Raw genomic sequence first — 24008 nt, forward strand, 5'->3', positions numbered from 1 at the left:
TAACAACAACAACAAAAAAAAAGGGTCTTCAGAAAGGCTTTTTTTCTGGGGAGGTGATGGTGTAGTGTTTGAGCAGTGGTCTTGAGACCAGAAGATCCTCGATTCAAATCCCTGTCTGAGCTGAAAAATCAAGGCCCTTGGGCAAGTCCTTAATCCCCAATACTCGTGTCACACATAGCCGGAATCACGCAGAATGGCGCCGGAATGACGAATCGGCGCACATCCAAAAAGTGTTGGATTTCAGTTCCAAAACGTTCTGACAGCCATCTGTGGAAGTCCACATAGTTGGTCAAAATTGGCCGACGGCCCCCAGTGTGATGCACATGTTCAAAACCCCCCGGTGCCGTTGAGATGGGACACCTATCCGACGGCAGTCTGAGTGCTATCTAACTGCAATTTGCATATTCTGAAGGCGGCATAATAGTGCAGCAGATAAGAGAATATTTAGAGTGGAATCCTGCAAATGGTGATAAAAGCATCACATTTGGCAGAAATAGTCCTCAGACAATCCTCTTTTGAAAAAACCAACTGGCCACTTAAATTTTCAGTTGGCGTTCAGGTAGAGGTCAATTGAAGAATTACACAGGAGTCAAAATTAGAAGGTGTTCCAATCATATTGAAACCTATGCCACATTATTTTCCTGATCATAAAGATTCCAAAAAGGTATGGTGTGTAACTGAATTCTATGGAGTTATGGGATAAAAACAGCAAGAATAGTGACAAAGGTCAGTGTCAGTTTGTACAGGGGTCAAAAGTTAAAGTTACTCCAATTTTGGTAAAACGTGATGCATATTACTAGTTGAGTTAACACAGTTTTAAAAAGGAATAGTTTGGACCATGTATCATCCTTACTTATCACATTGCGGGTAACATATGTCACATGTCATAGAATCCAATAGACGTAGACCTTGTTTGACCTTTACTTTAAAGACCAAGCATTCAACACTGTCGAAACTATTCCGTTTATTAATCCTATTAGCTCAACCAATAATTTGCATCACTTTTTACCAAAATTGGAGCAACTTTAACTTTTGACCCCTGTACAAAATGAAACTGAGCTTTGTCACCATTCTTGCTGTTTTTATCCCGTAACTCCATAGAATTCAGACACAGATAGTCCAAACTATACCTGTTTGGAATCTTTATGATCAGGCAAGTAATGTGGAATATTTTTCAATATGATTGGAGCCCCCCCCCCCCAGCTAGCACTCCCCCTCTAGCTGCCACCTTATCGTGGTGGGGGAGGTTGCATACCCGGATAATCCTAGGAGCTCTGTTGTTGGGGGCTTTGTGCTCCCTGTAGGGTCTCCCAAGGCAAACAGGTCCTAGGTGACGGGTCAGACTAAGGGCAGTTCAGAACCTCCATGACCAGTAAAAAATCAAGGACCGAGACGTTGCCCGGTATGGCGGAGCTGGGGTCCCACCCTGGAGCCAGGCCTGGGGTTGGGTGAGCGCTCGAGTGCCTGGTGGTCGGGCCTTAGCCCATGGGGCCGGGCTGGGCTCAGCCCGAAAGAGCAACGTGGGCCCGACCTCCTGTGGGTTCACCACCTGCAGAGGGGCCATGGGGGTCGGGTGCAGAGGATTGGGTGACGGTCGAGGGCGTGGCTCGGCGGCCCGGTCCATGCTCACAGCCCCTGGCTGTTGGGACGTGGAATGTCACCTCGCTAGGGGGGAAGGAGCCTGAGCTTGTGCGGGAGGTTGAGCGATACCAACTAGAGATAGTCGGGCTCACCTCCACGCACAGCTTGGGCTCTGGTACCCAACTCTTGGAGAGGGGCTGGACGCTTCATTTTTCTGGCGTTGCCCACGGGGAGAGGCGGAGAGCTGGGGTCGCATTGCTTATTGCTCCCCAACTCAGTCGCCATGTGTTGGAGTTCATTCCGGTGAACAAGAGGGTCGCGTCCCTACACCTTCGGGTCGGGGACAGGTCTCTCACCGTTGTCTCGGCTTACGGGCTGAGCAGCAGTGCAGAGTACCCGACCTTCCTGGAGTGCCTGGAAGGGGTACTAGATAGTGCTCCGACTGGGGACTCCATTGTTCTCCTGGGGGATTTCAACGCCTACGTGGGCGGCGACAGTGAGACCTGGAGGGGGTGATCGGGAAGCACGGCCTCCCTGATCTGAACACGAGTGGTGTTCAGTTGTTGGACTTCTGTGCTAGTCACAGTTTGTCCATCACGAACACCATGTTCGAGCACAAGGGTGTCCATAAGCATGTGGCACCAGGACACCCTGAGCCGGAGGTCGATGATCGACTTTGTAGTCGTGTCATCTGACCTTCGGCCACATGTCTCGGACACTCGAGTGAAGAGAGGGGCAGAGCTGTTGACCGATCACCAACTGGTGGTGAGTTGGATCTGCTGGGAGGGGAAGAAGCCGGTCAGACCTGGCAGGCCCAAACGTATCGTGAGGGTCTGCTGGGAACGACTGGTGGAACCCTCTGTCAGCGAGGTCTTCAACTCCCACCTCCGGGAGAGCTTCTCCCAGATCCCGGGGGAGGTTGGAGACATGGAAGCAGAGACTGGGGACTCAGAGGCGGACTCATCCATTACCCAGGCCGAAATCATGAGGTGGTTAGAAAGCTCCTCGGTGGCAAGGCTCCTGGGGTGGATGAAGTCTGTCCTGAGTACCTTAAGTCTCTGGATGTTGTGGGACTGTCTTGGCTGACACGCCTCTGCAACATTGCATGGCAATCGGGACAGTGCCTCTGGATTGGCAGACCGGGGTGGTGGTCCCTCTGTTTAAGAAGGGTGACCGGAGGGTGTGTTCCAACTATAGGGGGATCACACTCCTCAGCCTCCCCGTAAGGTCTATTCCAAAGTACTGGAGAGGAGAATTCAACCAATGGTCGAACCTCGGATTCAGGAGGAACAGTGTGGTTTTCGTTCTGGTCGTGGCACACTGGTCCAGCTCTACACGCTCCATCAGGTGCTCGGGGGTTCATGGGAGTTCGCCCAACCACTCTACATGTGTTTTGTGGATCTGGAGAAGGCGTTTGACCGTGTCCCTCAGGGCACCCTGTGGGGAGTGCTCCGGGAGTACGGGGTCCGGGGTCCTTTGCTAAGGGCTATCTGGTCCCTGTACGACCGCAGCAGGAGCTTGGTTCGCATTGCCGGTAGTAAGTCAAACCTGTTTCCAGTGCACGTTGGCCTCCGCCAGGGCTGCCCTTTGTCACCGGTTCTGTTCATTATTTTTATGGACAGAATTTCTAGGCGCAGCCAGGTTGTAGAGGGGTCTGGTTTGGGAACCACAGAATCTCGTCTCTGCTGTTTGCGGACGATGTGGTTCTGTTGGCTTCGTCAAATCAGGACCTTCAGTGTGCACTGGGGCGGTTTGCAGCTGAGTGTGAAGCGTCCAGGATGAAAATCAGCACCTCGAAATCCGAGGCCATGGTTCTCGTCTGGAAAAAGGTGCTTTGCCCTCTTCAGGTCGGTGGAGTGTCCTTGCCTCAAGTGGAGGAGTTTAAGTATCCCGGGGTCTTGTTCACGAGTGAGGGACGGATGGAGCGTGAGATCGATAGATGGAACGGTGCAGCATCGGCAGTGATGCGTACGCTGTATCGGACCGTCGTGGTGAAAAGAGAGCTGAGTAGGGGGGGCAAAGCTCTCGATTTACCGGTTGATCTACGTTCCGATCCTCACCTATGGTCATGAGATTTGGCTCATGGCCGAAAGAACGAGATCGCGAGTACAAGCGGCCGAGATGAGTTTCCTCCGCAGGGTGGCTGGGCGCCCCATTAGAGATAGGGTGAGGAGCTCGGTCACTCGGCAGGAGCTCGGAGTCGAGCTGCTGCTCCTCCACGTCGAAAGGAGTCAGTTGAGGTGACTCGGGCATCTTTTCCAGATGCCCCCTGGACGCCTCGCTGGAGAGGTGTTCCGGGCACGTCCCATTGGGAGGAGGCCCCGGGGAAGACCCAGGACACGCTGGAGGGACTATATCTCTCGGCTGGCTTGGGAATGCCTTGGGGTTCCCCCGGAGGAGCTGGGGGAGGTGTGTGTGGATCGGGAGGTCTGGGCGGCTTTGCTTGAGCTGCTGCTCCCGCAACCCGACTCTGGATAAAGCGGAAGAAAATGGATGGATGGATGGATGGATGATTGGAGCATCTTTTAATTTTGACCTCTGTGTAATTCTTCAATTGACCCCTTCCTGGCCACCGATTGAAAAGTCAAGTGGCCAATTGTTTTCTTTCAAAAGAGGTGTCTAAGGAGTATTTCTGCCGAATGTGATGCTTTTATCACCATTTGCATGATTGTTTCAGTTATCTGCTGCACTATAAACAGTATCCGAAACGATTAGCGCATATGAGGGAACCTCGAGATGGATCGGGCATGGCAAAGCCTGCCGCCGTGACCTGCACGTGCCACTTATCCATTTATAATGCTCCCCCTGGAGCGCAAAGGAACCGTTGATTGTTAATATGTATGTGGCACGCAGCCATCCATGTGTAGGGGATGTGAACACAGCCCCCCAATCATCATAGACCTGTTAACCCCCTATTCTTCTGACAGCTCTCTTCGTTCCTCAAGCCAGAACTTTCTGAAGGTCCCTAAGACCCGGTTTAAAACTTGGGGGGACCTGTCGTTTCAAGCAATAGCCCCCAGGCTGTGGAACGTCCTGCCCCCGTCTCTCCGTGTGGCTGACTCTGTTGATTCCTTTAAAAAGCAGTTTAAGACACTTTTATTTAGACAAGCTTTTAATTAGTGGCACTGCTTTTTTGTTTTTATTTTGGTGTTTTAACTTTGTTGTGTTCTATGCCTTTGTATCTATGTTAATTGCACTCTGTAAATTACTTTGTGATCGGTATCTTTGAAAGGTGCTATATAAATAAAGTTTACTTACTTACAGCGCGAACAAACCGAAAGCACCGTGTCCAATTCAGGTCAGTGTGTGGCACGGCGCTGCAGATCTGCACAGGCTGTTATATCCATAATAGACCTTACAGTACAAATAATATTCCTCCCCATGGGTGACGTAAAAAATGTGAAATATTGTGCCCATCAGATCTGTGACACCACGGCGGCTGGCGGGCAGGTGCGCACGCTGTCACACCTCACATCAGAGGCTCAGAGCTGTACAGATCTCACCACTGTAATAAACATTGCTTAATCACATTTCATTCTGTCGGACATATGACTTGGAACATCAAATCAATTTTATTATATAGCACCAAATCACAACAAACAGTTGCCCCAAGGTGCTTTATATTGTAAGGCAAAAGCCATACAATAATTACAGAAAAACCCCAACGGTCAAAATGACCCCCTGTGAGCAAGCACTTGACGACAGTGGGAAGGAAAAACTCCCTTTTAACAGGAAGAAACCTCCAGCAGAACCAGGCTCAGGGAGGGGCAGTCTTCTGCCTGGACTGGTTGGGGCTGAGGGGAGAGAATCAGGAAAAAGACATGCTGTGGAAGAGAGCAGAGATCAATCACTAATGATTAAATGCAGAGTGGTGCATACAGAGCAAAAAGAGAAGAAACACTCAGTGCATTGAGTATGTTGAGTGTTGATTGAAACATGAATCTCACTTCCAGGAGCATTTTGCAGCGCAGTGGGTCAGGGGAATGATGGAAACGATGCCAAACATAAATCCCATGTGATAATCCTACCAGAAATCACGATGTAGAGTTGTGTTGTGAGAGGAAAAAATAAATTAAAGTTTGCTGCCACGAGTATAGTGGGAAAGCTCACTACAAATTTTAAAACAGTCTGTCTGCGTTCTGACACAGCTGACCACGCCTCTTTTCCTCCCGACTGCATCTGGATTATGACCATTTTTTGCCGTGTCGGCCTGCTTCCTGCACATTCTGGTTGTGTGTGACAGAGGCTTAAGTTGCTACTGGTGTGTTGTGAGTACTTTGCATGGCAGCACCCTGGCATCGGTGTGTGTGTGTGAATGTGAGGCATCAATGTAAAGCGCTTTGAGCTTCTGATAGATGGAAACGTGCTATATAAAGTAGTCCATTTTCCATTTATTTCACGAATATGTCCTGAAAAAAGGGAATGGTCTTATAATCAGGGTAATCTTATATTCAGAACAATACGGTTAAACTGGAAGGTTTGCACCTGTTAATGTGGCATTTGAATGTTGAAGAAAAGAATGCTGTCTTTTTCACCTTTGTTTGCTCTTAGCCACGTTCAAATTCTTGCCATGCAAGAGTAGGTGGATCCCGAAACTTCAGCGTGACCAGTTGGGAGTTGTGGGGTGGAGACTCATGGGTAACTTGTTGATTTCTCCCCCTGTGTGCCACTATGCATGAACAGGCCAGCCAGCGGGTGGACACGCCCTCCCCGTGGCACATGGTCATTCAAATGTAGGAGTTTGAGCTTTTACTACATTATGATTGAGCTAAAATCCAATTTTATTACCTCACTAATGCCCATTTCAGTTGCACGGTCCTGGATTTAATTGAGCTAAAAATGGGCTTTGACATAATGGTACACTGTGGAAACATCTTTAACTTGCAGCTGTTATTACAAATTGCTTTTTGTGCCTTCATTAAATAAAACTCAAATTGGAAGCGCTTTCGCTGGCTGCTTTTGAACAACGTGGCTCCGTTTGTGGTGTGGTCTGCTGGAAACCCCTTAGCTATATCAGAATTAGATTAGATGTGGATAAGATCGCAGAGCTGTAAATGGTTCATTTAAAGTAGAACTAATCCATAATTTTATGCTTAGTGTTAGAAGCTGATTTTACCTGGTTCCTTATTATTGGCGCTGAGGAGTTGAGCATGCAAAAAAAAAAAAAATCAATCAGTGAATACGTATATGCAGTGGTGGGCACAGTTCCAATATAACCGATAATTATCGAAGATAATGTTTTCATTATCGGATTATCTTTTCAGGTAAGTTCGAAAACCATTATCAGACTAATTATCTTCCGATAAATTTTTGTCCGATAATTTTTATACCGTTAACGTAGACAAAGCTGAACAACTGCAAACATTTATAACATTTCAAATCAGTTGAGCACCTACCTGTTAAATGTTTTGTAGCAGATGTGTAGTTCTACCCTTTGCAAACAGAGGAGAGCTGCTTCTAGAAGAAACCACTCTATCCTCTGCAGGCAAAGGACAACCGTCACAAAAAAGAAAAAAACTAATTTCTTTTAACCCCATACTGGTACGCCGGCAATATCACCCAAGTCATCCAGAGGCATACATTTTTAATTTATGGTTCAAATTTTAACCAAACTAATTTTCGACAAGTTATTTACATTACCATCATGTCTGAAGTTTTATAAAGTGAAATATCAGATATATGTTTTAGTTTTAAAGTAATGCGCTAATTTTTAAGGTTTTAGTGTGGACATGCTGTGCCCAGTGCATTATGGGTAGGGTAGGGTAATCTCAGTACTTTCATGACAGGAGAAATGCATTTGAGACACTCTGATCAGGCTCCACGGACAACAGCATTGAACTCTTGTGCCTAACACTCTCGTGAATATATTCTCTGGGTTTATAGATGTTGTTTTGCGTTTGCATTTAATAAATTCCATGCATCCTAAACGTAGCAGACACAGATTATCTGGAATTTTGTTTTGGCAAATTTTCATGGTCTCTGCTGCCATCTACTGGCTAGTAGTCATCATGGCAGTATTCGTCCTGAAGCTGAGCAGACACTGTATGATATTTTCAATCACTGTACTCGGTTCCAGCTCAAACTGTACGACAGAACCGCATGGTATAAAAGTTCAGAGCGCCCGATTTATGTTCTCTCACACATAGTACGTTCAAAAACCACACGTCGGACTCATGTTTCCAGAAGCAAAACGTAAACAGAAGCTTTTTTTTTTGCACTTGCATTGCCAAAATAGGGAAATTGTCTCCTTCCTTCCTTCAGTGTCTGTGTCCTGTTTGCGCTCTGAAGGAGGGCTGCATGTTTGTGTCTCACAGTGCAGTGTCACCGACCGAATGGTCCCCCTAAAAATCAGTCCGCCCTGCTTTCACTGCGCATGCGTCATTTCTGTGTGTCAGCTGTGGTTCATCGATTATCACCTAATTCTTCCTCAAACTGCACTCCAGTCTTCATCTGTCTTAGTGACAGATATCTGAAGCTTTTGTACAGCAATCATGTCCACATAAAATCAGCATTATTTCATCATAAAAGATGGAGGACGAGATCAGAGCGCCGCAGCCAGAGGAGCTGTTGCTGCTACATTCACTGCGCCTCCGTCATTTCAAAGAGTCAGTGGCGACTTACCGGTTATCGCCTCGTTTCTGCTTAAAACTGACTTTAGAATGATTTAAGAGGTTTTACTATGTCATCTGATGGTTAATAATCACATTGTTCCCTTTGATCGCTTTGCATGTAGAGTCCGTCTCAGATGAGTTGCTGTGGTCCTAAATGATGCATGCGCAGTGAAGGCAGGGCGGACCAAATTCTTTTTTTTGGGGGGGGGGGCGTTCAGTCTGTGACAGCAGTGATGACCGACACAGTGAGCAGAGTACAGAGTTTTACCAACTATATTTTTCGTTTTTCAAAGTCTGCTCTGAGTGTTTTGTACGGAGCCCACCTAGGGACATGGTGGTTAATTTTTTTTTTTTTGCCCAGATTATTGCGTTCCCTTGCAATACTTTTGCGTTCCCTCGCAATATTATTGCGTTCCCCCTTATACCTTTTTTTGCAATAGTTTTTGCATTCGCTCGCAATAGTTTTTGTTCCCTCACAATAACCTAATATTATATTAAAGCTCATGCCTATCAGAGCACACAGTGAGTGGAATCAGGTGGAGGGAGACTGAGCGCATATGCGTACACACACACACACACACACACACACACACAGCAGACAGCAACAGGATTCACGAGAGAATGGGATCCTTATACAACAGGATAGTAAGTAGCAACACCTGTTAGTGAGTCTTATGAACGTTTGTTTTCTTTTTTACCGTCCCCTGGCTACTTAAGCTCAGGTTCCCTCCGAATAAAGCGCACGGCATCTTCTAGGGCATCATATCTCCGCCGAAACAGATCTTTTTTTTCTTTAAAAGACGCTTCAGAGTCTTCATGCACATAATCACAATGTGTCTCACAGACAAAGCCTGTGTCTGTGTCTACAGACAATTCCTTTGACTTCATGCTTATAGTTTGTGCTCTGACATGCACTGTCAGCTGGGTGACATTATATGTAGACAGGTATGTGTCTTTCCAAATCATGTCCAGTCAATTGAATTTACCCCACGTGAACTCTAATTAAGCTGTAGAAACGTCTCAAGGATGATCAGTGGAAACAGAATGCACCTGAGTTCAATTCTGAGCTTCATGGCAAGGGCTGGGAAATCTTATGTACATGTAACTTTTTTTTTTTTTTTTTTTTTTTTTTTTTTTTTTTTTTTTTTATAAATTTGCGAAAATCTCAAAATCCTCTTTCACATTGTCGTTATGTGGTCTTGTTTGTAGAATTTTGAGGAAAGAAATGAATTTCATCCATTTTGGAATAAGGCTGTATCAGAACAAAGTATGGAAAACGTGAAGCGCTGAATACTTTCCGGATGCACTGTAGTTGATGAGCAACTTATGATTTGGCTGTGAATTTTTTTTTGTTTTTGTTTTGTTTGGTTTTTTTTTTTTGGTTAGATTTAATTTTTTTTTTTTTTTTTTTTTTTTTGCTTTAATCCCTGATGAAGCTTTGGTGCTATTTTAAAAATCTTTTAGGTGGTGGTCACATCAGTTGTGGAAGGAGGGATGCCAGCAGAGAGCGGGAGCAGCAACGCCACTCGCCAGGCAAAGCAGAAAAGAAAGTCCCACAGCCTGTCCATCCGCAGGACCAACAGCACCGAGCAGGATCGCTCCGGCCTGCAGAGAGACATGCTGGAGGCACAGGTGACCGACAGTTACATGCTCAATGAATGAATGATGATTTATTGTCATTACAACAAGTGCAATGAAATTATCTTCACACCCAGTTACCTCAGACAAAAATACAGCAGTTAATCCACAATTAACTAGTTGAACGTAATAATGGCACACATCAGAATTAAAACAACCGCACCTATACATTTGATTGTATAGGTGCGGTGCGTACCATCGTGGGTACCCACATACTGTGAGGGCTTTCTGGACACGTTGTTCTTTAGCCCTTCCCTCTGCAGTTGTGGGCACCTGTAGGGCTCTGTGTTGAAGCGTCCTGATCACCCCGAGCTTGTGTTCAAGGGGGGTTTGAGCCAAAGAGCAGAAGTCCCAGAGAACAAAGAGACCAGATAGACAGGAGACGGAGAAGAAGAAGAGTGTCTCTCCCTTATTTAGCAGGAGTAGGGGAAAAACTACAGAGGATCTTCAGACAGCACAAAAATCCCAGTTTACTTTAAACCGGTTAACACCTTGAGACAGAAATTAGTTCCCTAAGGACATGATCCGTAGTTACAAACAGAGCAATGTAGTGTATTCTATCAGATGTCAGGAAAACTGTAATGAACACTACATAGGTGAAATGATGCAACCTTTACACAAAAAGTTGTACCAGCGCAGAGAGGGCGCCAGTGGACCTCAGTCTGCGGTTCATCGCCACCTTAAAGACACTAACCACATGTTTGAGGACAAGGAAGTTCAAATATTAACCAGAGAGAAGAAATGGTTTGAGAGAGGGGTCAAGGAGGCATTCTTTGTGAAACGTTTGAAACCCAGCCTTAATCGGGGAGGGGGTCTGAGACACACTTTATCCCCTGTTTACAATGGGGTACTCAGGTCAAAGGAGTTTCAGTCTTTTGTTCATGGTAATGAGTTATTCACGTCATCAAGGGAGCCATCAGAAAGGCATCCATCCCATCATTAGAGGGACAGCTGTCCTGTCATTAGGTGTGCTAACTGCAGCACAATAGTTGCTAATTAGAGCTATTGTTTAGTCACTAGCCTATAGCAGTCTGCCTCTCAGTAGGAGGGGTCTGGTTAGGTTTAAAACTCCACCTTTTGTTGGCTTCTGTTTTATTCTTCTCTACAAGAGTCAGACAGAAGTCAGACTTCCAGAGCAAGAATTTTAGCTGAGGAAGCTTCTGTGATTTGAACCGAAACGTCCTTGCGTCAAGCAACCAGTCGAAGATTCAAGCTTCTCTACTATGGAAACCACCTGGACAACTGAGAGCCTACACAGAAACATTCACTGGTCTCCAACATCAGTTCCTTTGCAGGGCAGACAACTGCTCAGAGATGGTTTTCAGCTTGCATTCAAGATAATGCAGTCTGAGATTGTACAGCCTTGCCAACCTCGGTAATCATGACGGGCAGATGTGGGTTTGTGGTTTTAGCAGAGGTGTCAGATCCGGCTTCAGAAAGTAAAAACCCTCCCGTGTGTTGCTTCTACCTGTGCACCTAAAACAGGTGATCTCAATAATTAGCTCATCCACCTACGTAATTACAATCAGCTGGTTTATTGGGAAGATAGAACAAATATGTGGCTGAACTTTTACAACCCTGGCAACAATTATGGAATCACCGGCCTCCGAGGATGTTCATTCAGTTGTTTAATTTTGTAGAAAAAAAGCAGATCACAGACATGACACAAAACTAAAGTCATTTCAAATGGCAACTTTCTGGCTTTAAGAAACACTATAAGAAATCAGGAAAAAAAATTGTGGCAGTCAGTAACGGTTACTTTTTTAGACCAAGCAGAGGGAAAAAATATGGAATCATGAAAAACAAAAGAACGCTCCAACACATCATAGTATTTTGTTGCACCACCTCTGGCTTTTATAACAGCTTGCAGTCTCTGAGGCATGGACTTAATGAGTGACAAACAGTACTCTTCATCAATCTGGCTCCAACTTTCTCTGATTGCTGTTGCCAGATCAGCTTTGCAGGTTGGAGCCTTGTCATGGACCATTTTCTTCAACTTCCACCAAAGATTTTCAATTGGATTAAGATCCGGACTATTTGCAGGCCATGACATTGACCCTATGTGTCTTTTTGCAAGGAATGTTTTCACAATTTTTGCTCTATGGCAAGATGCATTATCATCTTGAAAGATGATTTCATCATCCCCAAACATCCTTTCAATTGATGGGATAAGAAAAGTGTCCAAATATCAACGTAAACTTGTGCATTTATTGATGATGTAATGACAGCCATCTCCCCAGTGCCTTTACCTGACATGCAGCCCCATATCATCAATGACTGTGGAAATTTACATGTTCTCTTCAGGCAGTCATCTTTATAAATCTCATTGGAACGGCACCAAACAAAAGTTCCAGCATCATCACCTTGCCCAATGCAGATTCGAGATTCATTACTGAATATGACTTTCATCCAGTCATCCACAGTCCATGATTGCTTTTCCTTAGCCCACTGTAACCTTGTTTTTTTCTGTTTAGGTGTTAATGATGGCTTTCATTTAGCTTTTCTGTATGTAAATCCCATTTCCTTTAGGCGGTTTCTTACAGTTCGGTCACAGACGTTGACTCCAGTTTCCTCCCATTCGTTCCTCATTTGTTTTGTTGTGCATTTTCGATTTTTGAGAAATATTGCTTTAAGTTTTCTGTCTTGATGCTTTGATGTCTTCCTTGGTCTACCAGTATGTTTGCCTTTAACAACCTTCCCATGTTTGTATTTGGTCCAGAGTTTAGACACAGCTGACTGTGAACAACCAACATGTTTTGCAACATTGCGTGATGATTTACCCTCTTTTAAGAGTTTGATAATCCTCTCCTTTGTTTCAATTGACATCTCTCGTGTTGGAGCCATGATACATGTCAGTCCACTTGGTGCAACAGTTCTCCAAGGTGTGATCACTCCTTTTAGATGCAGACTAACGAACAGATCTGATTTGATGCAGGTGTTAGTTTTGGGGATGAAAATTTACAGGGTGATTCCATAATTTATTCCTCAGAATTGAGTGAGTCCATATTTTTTTTTTCCCTCTGCTTGGTCTAAAAAAGTAACCATTACTGACTGCCACAGTTTTCTTTCTTGATTTCTTATAGTGTGTCTTAAAGCCAGCAAGTTGCCATTTGAAATTACTTTAGTTTTGTGTCATGTCTGTGATCTGCTTTTTTCTACAAAATTAAACAACTGAATGAAGGCCGAGGCCGGTGATTCCATAATTTTTGCCAGGGTTGTACTTGCTGATTTGACACCTCTGGGTTTTGGTGGCAGCCGTCTTGCCAGTTTTCCGGTACATCAGGGCAGCGCCTAATCCTAGTAGCAGAAGCCCTCCTACCACAATGACAAATAAGAATAAATCCTCAACGTCTTCCACGAAGACTGGCGCCAAGCACGTTACGCTGCAATTCTTCCAGGCATCGAGATTGTAGCCCGCGGGATAGGTTCCTTCTGGGTACACAGGGTCCTCCAGCATGATTTCCTTGTGTCATTGGCGTTGAATGACCAGCTGATCAATTCCATGGTTATTCCGAATGTAGTTCAAACAATTCTCAGTCTGGTGAAGTTGGGACTTTGAAGGTTGAGGCAGAGATAGAGACAAACACGAGGAGAGGAGAGAGGAGATGCGACTGCCCTCGCTGGAGTCCCAAGCAAACACAGTACTGAATATAAATCCATACACCAAACAACACAAAGAATGTGGGCAGTTTGGACGCTACAAAAATTAAAACGAGAAATCAAATTATGCTGACGAGAAGATGAACTTTTCTTTTGCTCTAGACACGAGCTGAAAGAAGTCTGATGAAGCTGTAATGACCATGTCAGGGACAGCACAGGCTGGACGGTTTGGAGACAGACAGGTGAGATTGAGATGGTTTGGTACATGTGCAGAGGAGGGACCCAGAGTGTTTGAGAAGGATGCTTAGGGTGGAACCACCAGGCAGGAGGAGAACAGGGAGGCCAAAGAGGAGGTTTATGGATGTGCTGAGGGATGACATGAGGGATGACATAATGAAGATGGTCGGGGTGACACAGGAAAATGCAGAGGACAGGGTGAGATGGAGATGAATGGTCTCATGTGGTGACCCCTAATGGCAGCACCTGAAACAAGAAGTTGCTTGCTGGTCCCCGCCTCCTCTGGGTACGCAGAAAAGGAGGCAGGCAACCAGCAGCAGTCACATCACTTCCGGGCAGATTTTTACACGAAAGTGAAGTGGCACAGCCAGTTGGGACATTTACTTTATTTATTTATTTTGCTGTTCTGCTTGAATTCTACATGTCGCTGAAAAAAGACTTAACACTTGGGCTAAAAACTATTTATGAATAGAATTTTATGCAGCAAAAATAAATATGCATTAAAATGAGCATCGTAGCAAAGAAGGAGGCGGGAACCAGCCTGTCTTGCGTCTATGTGAGCCAGTAAGAAGTGTTCGGTGCAAAGCGCTCTCCAGCCAGTGAAATAGATGAACTCGCTGATGGTTGCCTGCCTCCTTCTCCACATGCGTGGAGAAGGTGGGGACCAGCCAGAAGAAATTGCAGTGTTTGGTTTTTGTTTTTTCCATTATTGTGATGTTGTTTTGTTATCACTCAAGTTTAAAATTTTCAGTTAACCAGCTTGAGAATTGGTAAAGGCCGTGTCACACCTTGACAATTTAGCCTGTGTATGCCAACCTTTGAAAAATACAGCAAATATGTTGGCGTGCATCCAGTTATGGGTACTTTTTAAGAAGGTAACAGCATGTTGAAGCATGCTGGTATACGGTGAGTATGTTGAAAAATTTTGGACATGCACAATATTTTTGATGTATGCCAGCATATGTCTCATACGTCCCGCAAACGCAGGCTATACGTTGTAGGTCAGTTATGCGATTCTGGACATGTTTCTTGTAAGTTACTCATAAGGCGAAATACATTCATTAAATCTGTCTATTGATTGGTTGAACAACTGAAGGCTGCAGTCCTCATGCAAATAGTTCAGATTGTACAAATATGAAAACCATTCACACACGTAGTAAATATAAAGTCTTAATCTTACCTGTCAGATTCATCATCACAGCCTGATGAAAACCTATCCACATAAAGCATCCTGATTTTGGGAAAACGGCGTCTGAAAATACTTTAGTTTCTTGTCATGGCTGAAGAAACTTAGCGTTTTGAAAGAAGTCCCTCTGTGTTTTGTACGCTTCTCAGCCTGATCCAGCGAACACCAGCACGTTGTGCCACAAGACAATTAAGTTATTTTAAAAGTTGAAAGAGTCACAGCGTCTCATTCATTCACGTCAGTGTTTATCACAGACATCAGTTGACTCTTGAGCATTCTGCACACAGTGAAAATGAATCCCATGATCCTCCAAGCCCCAAAAAATTACTCTATTTGGCCTCTGTGTGGGGGGAGTGGCCGTGTGACAGCGTACGTGCTTGTTAACATCTATGTGTTCTGCCTGCCACACAAAAGGGTTCTGCTGGTGTTTGGAAATGTAAACCAAGCTAGATTGTTCCATACCATGTCTTACTGACCCGACCACTTGGTGAAAACATGGCTGTCAGCATATGCTGGCTAAATTGTCATGGTGTGACAGCTGCATAACTTGTTAGACGTATCCAGCATATTCACCAAAGTTTTCATAAATCTGCATATGCTGGCTAAATTGTCAAGGTGTGACAGGCCTAGAATTTGAACATTTAGCACAAGACAACATCATTAGCCTGCTGTTTCTGTCAGCACTCTGGTTGTAAGCCTAAACCTGTTATGTGTTTAAAGAGCCACATCAGGTTTTGTATTGGTGCAGATTTAAATGGGACACAGTTCTGAAATGCTTCTGGAATAGGTGGAATAGACTCATGTTCTGGTGGAGAAAAGGGTGTTGCTCTTCCACCTGAAATCAACTAAAGTTTAGTGTTTCACATCCGGAGAAAGAAATATAAAAGAATCAAGGTAACGCCTCAGATCAGACCTGCAGTCCAGTGTGTTCCACAAGACATCTCTTAACTGCTAATTGGCGTGCTTTTGTGGATTGTGGTCCATGATCAGTTTGAAAGCATCTGTAGATATCCTGGCTCCTCCTTTGTTTCTTTGTTTGCTACATTTTCCAATGTGGTCCAAATAAGTCAAACGCTTGTGGAGAAATCGTAAGTGGAATCGCTACCACAGCACACTATAGTTCCAAATGTAAATCAATGCCCCTGAGGCCCGCAGTTTGCCTCAGACATTTTTGGCAAGTTATTCAGGATAAATGACAAATCATTTCCCTCCAAACTGCGGGTCAGGTTTGAGATCATCAGGTGCAGGTACTGAGTGTTGACTCAGGTTTTGGGTTCTGACTGGAAATGGAAATTGTTAATCTTTCATTAACTTCTGGATCTGTTCCTAAACGTTTTAAATCTGCAGTGATTAAACCGTTACTTAAAAAACCTAATCTTGACCCTAGTGAATTGAAAAATTATAGGCCCATATCAAATGTATCATTTTGCTCTAAAATTCTGGAAAAGTGGTCTTACTTCAGCTTGTGGACCACCTTACCGAGAATAATCTTTTTGAGCCACTGCACTCTGGTTTCAGAAAAAAAAACACTCCATGGAGACAGCTCTTACTAAAGTGGTTAATGATCTTCTGATCGCAGTGGATTTGGACACCACTTTGGTTTTGGTGCTGTTGGATCTTAGTGGTGCATTTGATACCGTGGATCATTGTGTTTTACTTGATAGGTTGGAGCATTACTTTGGGATTACTGGAAGTGCCCTTGGATGGTTAACATCATATCTATCCAGTCGCTCTTCTGTTTTTATAACACTATTTCTAACCTTAGTGATATAAAATTTGGGGTTCCATAGGGATCTGTCTTGGGCCACCTGCTTTTTTTCCCTTCTATATAGCACCCCTTGGTCATATACTGCGGCGTTTTGGGATTGTCTTTCATTGCTATGCTGATGATACTAAATTGTATATGCTGATAACTGCTGGTAATCTCAGTTCTATAAAAACACTAGAGCATTGCCTTGCATCAGTGAGAGGCTGGATGTCTAGTAACTTCCTGCTTCTAAATTCTGACAAGACTGAAATGATGGTTATTGGTCCAGCAAGATATCAGCATCAATTTCATCAGCTAGCGCTTGGCTTAGGTTCGTGTGTCGTTCATCACATGGACAGGGTGAGGAACCTTGGGGTGGTTTTTGACCCTGTGTTGTCCTTTGGTCCGTCACATTAGGGATGTTACGAGAGGTGCCTTCTTCCATTTGTGAAATATAGCAAGGATTTGTCCAATTTTGTCCATGGCTGATGCTGAGACCCTGATTCATGCCTTTGTTTCCTCCAGATTCGATTATTGTAATGTCCTATTTTCAGGTTTGCTGCAGTCCAGTATTAGGGGTCTCCAATTAGTTCAGAATGCTGCTGCCAGACTTTTGAAATGGACTACAAAGTTTGACCATATTACACCTGTTCTGGCATCCCTCCATTGGCTACCTGTCTCTCTGAGATCAGACGTCAGGTTCTGTTATTAGCCTATAAAGTTGTTCATGGTCTGGCACCGACGTACTTTGCTGATTTGATTAAGCCCTATGTACCGTCTCGGCTTTGCGCTCATCTGATGCAGGACTGCTTTGTGTCCCGAGGGTGAAGAAGAGGTCTGTCGGTCAAAGGGCCTTTTCTTATCTTGTCCCAGTATTGTGGAATGGTCTCCCAGTGTTGATAAGACCGTCCGATACTGTGGAGACCCTCAAGTCAAGACTGAAGACGCATTTTTTATTTATTTATTTTTTTTTTTTAATCAGTCCTTTGGTTATCATAGTGTGTTATTCTGCTTTTTAATTCTTTTAAATTCTATTGCTTTAAATTTGTTGTTAATGTGTGAACGTTTGTAATTCATGAACTGGTTTTGACTGTTTGTGTGAAGCACCTTGGGGCGATGTCGCGATTTGGCTCTTTTATAAATTGAATTTAAATTGACTGGTAACCACCTGGGGCCTCCCTCCACCTCCCAAAGGCCTCCTCTGTCTACTGAAGGGTATCACCTGACCTGGTTTAACTGCTGGACCTGAACTGTGTAAGGCCTGCGTCTGGCTACAGTGATGAAACTGTGAAGAATTAGGAGGGAGCTTGTTCCAAACCTCAAGCTGCTGACTTGTCAGTGTGAACGGCTGAATGTGAGCTGTGAACTCTGTTTTATCTCAACTTTGGATAAAAGACAAATTGCATTAAAAGATATATTTAAAATTCATAAAATTCCAACGCTCTGCCACTTCTCTGTTCCTCGTTGTTTGCTAATTTGTTACAGTAGGTCAAACATAAAGGGCACAATGCGAAACCCACCCGCAGTCAAAAATGTCAGTCAGTCATAGTGAAGAAACAACTGACCTGGTCGAGTCGTTGCAGAATTGTTCCAGTTGCAAAGATCTGTTTCTCACCAAACTGTTGTAAATAATACCATCTTTCCCTTGTGACTTTGTGTTTTTCACTCTGGTCCCTTTGGTCCTAGTCCTCTGATAATCCGGAACTCTGCGTGAGAATTGAGGTAAGTTTTAGGAGTGTTTTCTGTAGTAGTACAACATTCACAAATAGATTTAGATAAGGTTTGGTGCCGTTTAGATTTGGTGTTAACCAAATATCTGTGTTGGGAGATTAATTCTGTCATTGCAGGTGTGTTTTTTGCTCAAATAAAGCCATCTTTGTTTCAATGTTATTGTATTTCTCTATTCTACAAAAGGTGACATTCTGTATTTTTCACCCACATGCCCCAAATAACTTGATTACAGCTGCAGGAACTGCTCTTGCACACTAAAATAAGTGTGTAAAAAAGAAAAGGGAAAAAGGCATTTCTTTCTAAATACATCTACAAGTTGAGTTGGAAGCAGATTTACATCTTTTGGTCTTGTTTAAATTGGCTTTGAGATACAGTATGAACTGGATGACATTTAAAATGTTTTGTTTTCATTTAGCATGACTTAAAAATGAATTAATTACATTTTAAATTAGTTTTCACTTAGCTGTGTGAATGGTGTGGATATAAAAACAGTTTGTATTAGGAGAAGGACTTGTATGTCAAGTTTGAGTCTGAAAGCAAATATAACTATGTAGCATTTCAAAATAAAAGCACTTTCAGTGTTGAAAAGCTTGCTAGTGGGTTCCTTTTTTATTTTGTGGGGGCGTGGGGGTGGAGCTGTACTCATGGTTAATATCTGTGGTCAGGAACAAGGCAGTGAACCCGAAAACCTTTGGTGTGTTGTTATACACATATAGTTATGTTGCACATCAACCCCAATTAACGTGTAAAGCTGATTTACAGAAAGGTTTCTTAAAATCAAATATCAACTGAAACACTGAGGTGTGACATCCTGAAAACCAGTTTTCCTCAAAGAAGCAACCTTTTTCTGTGTCTGTTGCTTTAATGGAAAGAACCTGAACCATCAGGTGGGTGTGTTGGGAGCGGCAGGTTTTGAGGGGTGTGTCACTGAGTGGACTAATCAGTAGGCTTTTCTCAAACAATGAGGGCTCCAACTGGACTAAATTTTATCTTTAGCAAAGGCACTTTAACATAATACACATAGAACCGTGAGAAACCAAGTATGTCGAACATGAAACACAAATCTGTAAAACTGTAAAATATAGGGAAAAAAAGACAACCGGTTGTGAGAACTAAGCCTGTATAGCAAAGATGAAAATTTTGCTCATTTTGAAATGGATGCCTGCAACACGTTTCAAAAAGCTGGAACAGTGGTATGGTTACCATGTGTTACATCACCTTTCCTTCTAACAACACTCAATAAGCGTTTACAGATGATGGAGGCTACTGTGCTCATTGAGATTTTCAAAGCAGGAAATGTTTCTGTACCCTTCCCGCAATTTGTGCCTTGAGACAATCCTGTCTGTGGTCTACAGACAATTAATTTGAATTCATGCTTGGTTTGTGTTCTGACATGCACTGTCAACTGTGGGACCCTCATACGCAGTAATCACCATGTAATACAACACTGCCAGTGTACATATGGCCTACTCTAGTCAGAGTAGGACCATATGTACACTGTCGGTGTTAATATAACATTGGTGATTTTGCTGTGTATGTAGCCAGGTATGTGCCTTTCCAAATCATGTCCAATCAAATGCATTTACTGCAGGTGGACTCTAATTAAGCTGTAGAAACATCTCAAGGATGATCAGTGGAAACAGGATCTTGATTTTGAGCTTCATGGCCTGTGAATACTTATGTACATGTGATTTTAATTATTTATTTACTTTAATTTTAATTTTTCCATTATGTTTTTATTGAATTTTTAGCACTTCATTCATTCCGCAAGTACATTCCAATTCAGTTTTTTTTTCTTTTTTTTACACACACATCTCGAACAATTTTCTCCCACTCACACATAGATATGTATAATAAAATTAAATTAACAGGCAATAGGAATAAAACTAAACAAGCAAAATAAAAAAAAATCAAATAAACAAAAATAGAGTAAAACCAGTAAAAATACAATAAATAATCTAATAACATAATATACTATATATTAATGTTAATATCTAAAACAAGGGATTACAGTGTGTTACAAGTTGATCCATATGTTCTGCTACAGTCTTGCCCCATAAAACAGTCAAATATATATTAGTCCTCCAGAGATGACATGTCATTGACCAAGGACAGAAAGGACCCCAAGTCTTATTAAAATTTTCAGAGCAGCCTCTAATACTGAACTTAATTTTTTCTAAATGAATGAAGGACAATAGATCTTTCAACCACGATTTAGAAGATGGGGGTTTTTGGTCTTTCCAGTGAAGTAAGATTTATCTGCGAGCCACAATAGAGGAGAAAGCAATAACATTCCTCTCCCTGGCAGAGAAACAAGCAAAGTCCTCAGGTACACCAAAAACAGAGATTAAAGGGCTGGGAACCATGGGTCTACTGAGAGCTTTAGATAAGGTATCATAAAAAGAGGACCAGAATGGCCAAATCTTACACAGGAGAAGAACATGTGCACATGATTGGCAGGTGAGAGAGAGCATCTGTCACACATATCACTGGAATTAAATAATTTGTCGTCAGACTTTGGTCAAATGTGTCTTGTGCAAAATCTTAAACTGTATCATTGTCAGACTAGCACAAGGTGAGGTGGTGTTGACTCTTTCCAGGGCCTTCTGCCATCAGTCATCTGAAAAAGTAGCATTGAGTTCTGATTCCCGTGTCTGTAACTGTTAAAAGAGATGGAGATGCGGTCAGCTTAACTACAGCTGAAATAATTGCATGGAATGCAGGGTAAGATAGGATTGTATCTATGAGGGAGTCAGGTGGTTCCAGTGGTGGGCACATATAACCAAAAAATTAACTTGATAACAGGAGTAATCAGATAACTGAAAAGTTATCTGTGGATCAAGTTAAAACGATAAACCACCCAAAAATGTATCGGAAGTGTACAAAATAACTGATAAATTCCAGTATTGTCCTCCGGTACACTTGCAACTACTAATAACTGATTTTGAGTTTTAACACCACATCGCTTGCTGAAAGCATCAAAGGCGACCACAGACCCAAACAATGAGCCAGCACTTCTGTCTTTGAAACATCTTGCCCCCTTGCTGGAAGCTCCAGCTTACTGCATGGTTTCCAGCACAGAAGCATTGAGAGGAGCTACAAAGCTCAACTCTCTACTAGTCACAGCTCTGCTGTCAGGCCGAGGTCTTGGAAGATAATAGCAGTGCTGATTATGGTTTGGTGTAAATAAAATGAATACTGATAGAATAACTCCATTAATGTCAATTCTGTCATTTGTGCAAACGTTAAGATATACATATATCTTTTAATGTTGAATAATGCACTAATTCTGAAGTTTTGTACAAACACAGACAGATGGCATTCTAGGTACAATGTGCCTCTGCTCACTGATTTGTTGATTCATTCTATGTAAACCAACACGTTATGTGAGGTGTGTTGGTGTTTACAGATAAATGTGCTTTTGTAAAATATGCAAAAAAAGGCATTTTCAAAAAAAAAAAAAGCCAAGTTGTAATTAGATACCGGCTGATATAACCAGATGTCCAAAAGAAGTAGAACACTGCCATGATCTACTCTGTGCCAGTGCGAGTTTTGGCCCTTTTTCAGTTGAGATTCATTGTGTGAGAATTTTTGTATCGCACCGAGTTTCAGGTTAATCGTGGCGTCCTGCATTGTTTAGCATACAGGACGTAACGAGCTGCGTTTAACATCTCACGACTAACCCTCTCGGCACTGTGGCCTGTGCAAACACCGCAGATGACCGGTCTTGTAATGTTTTTTTGTCTTCCATTGAGAGTTTTTGTAAATTAAGTTTGGAAAAAAAAGCTTCTGTTTACGTTTTGCTTCTGGAAACACAAGTCCAACGTTTAAGATGCATGGAATTTAATAACGCGAACACAGTTAACATCTATAAACCCAGAGAATATATTCACAAGAGTTTTAGGTACTAGAGTTTAATGCTGTTATCCGTGGAGCCTGATCAGAGTGTCCTCAAATGCATTTTTCATGTAGTGAACGTACTGAGATTACCATATCCAACCCATAATGCACTGGGACACAGCATGTCTACACTAAAACCTTAAAAATTAGCGCATTACTTAAAACTAAAACATATATCTGATATTTTCACTTTATAAAACTTCAGACATGACGTTAATTTAAGTAACTAGTCCGAAAGTTAGTTTGGTTAAAATTGGAACCATAAGTTAAAAATGTATGCCTCTGGATGATTTGATGATATTGCCATCGTATCAGTATGGGCTTAAAAGAAATGAGTTGGGTTTTTTTTTGGTGACCAGTTCTCCTTTGCCTGCAGATGATTGAGCAGTTTCTTCTAGAAGCAGCTCTCCTCTTTTTACAGAGGGTAGAAACTACACATCTGCTACAAAAACATTAGCAGGTAGGTGTTCAACTGGAGTGTCCTTGCCTCAGTGGAGAAGTTTAAGTATCTCGGGGTCTTGTTCACGAGTGAGGGACGGATGGAGCGTGGAGATCGATAGACGGATCGGTGCAAGCATCTGCAGTGATGCGTACGCTGTATCGGACCATCGTGGTGAAAAGAGAGCTGAGTAGGGGGGCAAAGCTCTCGATTTACCGGTCGATCTACATTCCGATCCTCACTTATGGTCACGAGATTTGGCTCATGACCGAAAGAACGAGATTGCGAGTACAAGCATCCGAGATGAGTTTCCTCCGCAGGGTGGCTGGGCGCTCCCTTAGAGATAGGGTGAGGAGCTCGGTCACTCGGGAGGAGCTTGGAGTCAGTTGAGGTGGCTCGGGCATCTTTTCCGGATGCCCCCTGGACGCCTCGCTGGAGAGGTGTTCCGGGCACGTCCCATTGGGAGGAGGCCCCAGGGAAGACCCAGGACATGCTGGAGGGACTACATTCCCACGCTGGAGGGACTACAGCTGGGGGAGGTGTGTGTGGATCGGGAGGTCTGAGTGGCTTTGCTTGAGCTGCTGCCCCCGCGACCCGACTCCAGATAAAGCGGAAGAAAAAGGATGGATGGATGGATGGTGTTCAACTGATTTGAAATTTTATAAGAGTTTGTCGCTGTTCAGCTTTGTTTACCACGTTATCAGTCTAAAAATTATTGGACAAAAACTTATCGGAAGATAATTAGTCCAATAATGGTTTTCTAAGTTATCTGAAAAGATAATCCAATAATGAAAACATTATCTTCGATAATTATCAGATTATCGGTACTGTGCCCACCACTGGGTGGTTCATGGGGAAAGTAGGGGAAATTATGGTGAGCAAAATTGCGGGTCTGAAAATATCTAAATAAATGAGATTGTGGAAGGTCAAGTTTAGTTCTAAGAGTATCAAAAGAAATAAAAAGTTTATCAACAAAGAGTTGTTTAAAGAAAACTAAGCCCTTATCCTTCCACAATGGAAAAAACTGGGTCAACAGTTGAGGGTGTAAATAAATGGTTGTCACAAATGGGCATTAGTATGGAAGCAGAGGAAATTTTAAACTGGCCTCGATATTGCTTCCAAATCTTTACTGCAGATAAAAGTATTAGGTTTGAGGTATAATGTATAGGATATGAGTTTAGAGGGGCACAGACCAAAGTTGCTGGAGAGACAGAGCTACATGGAGGGTTATACCATGTGTAATTTTTTTTTTTTTTTTTTTTGGATATTGGCTGCCCATCATAATGCCTCCATCATTTTAACTCTTTGTAGAGTTGAATATTTTACCCTTGGAGTCTT

The 24008-nt window shown here is 43.2% G+C and overlaps 1 protein-coding gene across 3 annotated transcripts in view; it reads left to right on the forward strand.

The window, feature by feature from the left end:
• The first annotated feature begins 9662 nt into the window (after nt 1–9662).
• The window catches only part of LOC117521363 (WD repeat-containing protein 37), a 68262-nt gene continuing 53916 nt past the window's right edge, over nt 9663–24008 (forward strand). For 2 of the 3 annotated variants that reach the window (XM_034182653.1, XM_034182654.1), the window contains exon 1: nt 9663–9824. In XM_034182653.1, coding sequence (XP_034038544.1) covers nt 9687–9824 — 138 coding nt within the window. In that variant the 5' untranslated portion in view covers nt 9663–9686. Of the gene's footprint in view, nt 9825–18286; nt 18323–24008 lie in introns of all 3 variants that reach the window. The other variant, XM_034182652.1, reaches the window with a different exon arrangement.

Source organism: Thalassophryne amazonica, chromosome 12, assembly GCF_902500255.1.
Source record: "Thalassophryne amazonica chromosome 12, fThaAma1.1, whole genome shotgun sequence".
Taxonomy (NCBI): domain Eukaryota; kingdom Metazoa; phylum Chordata; class Actinopteri; order Batrachoidiformes; family Batrachoididae; genus Thalassophryne; species Thalassophryne amazonica.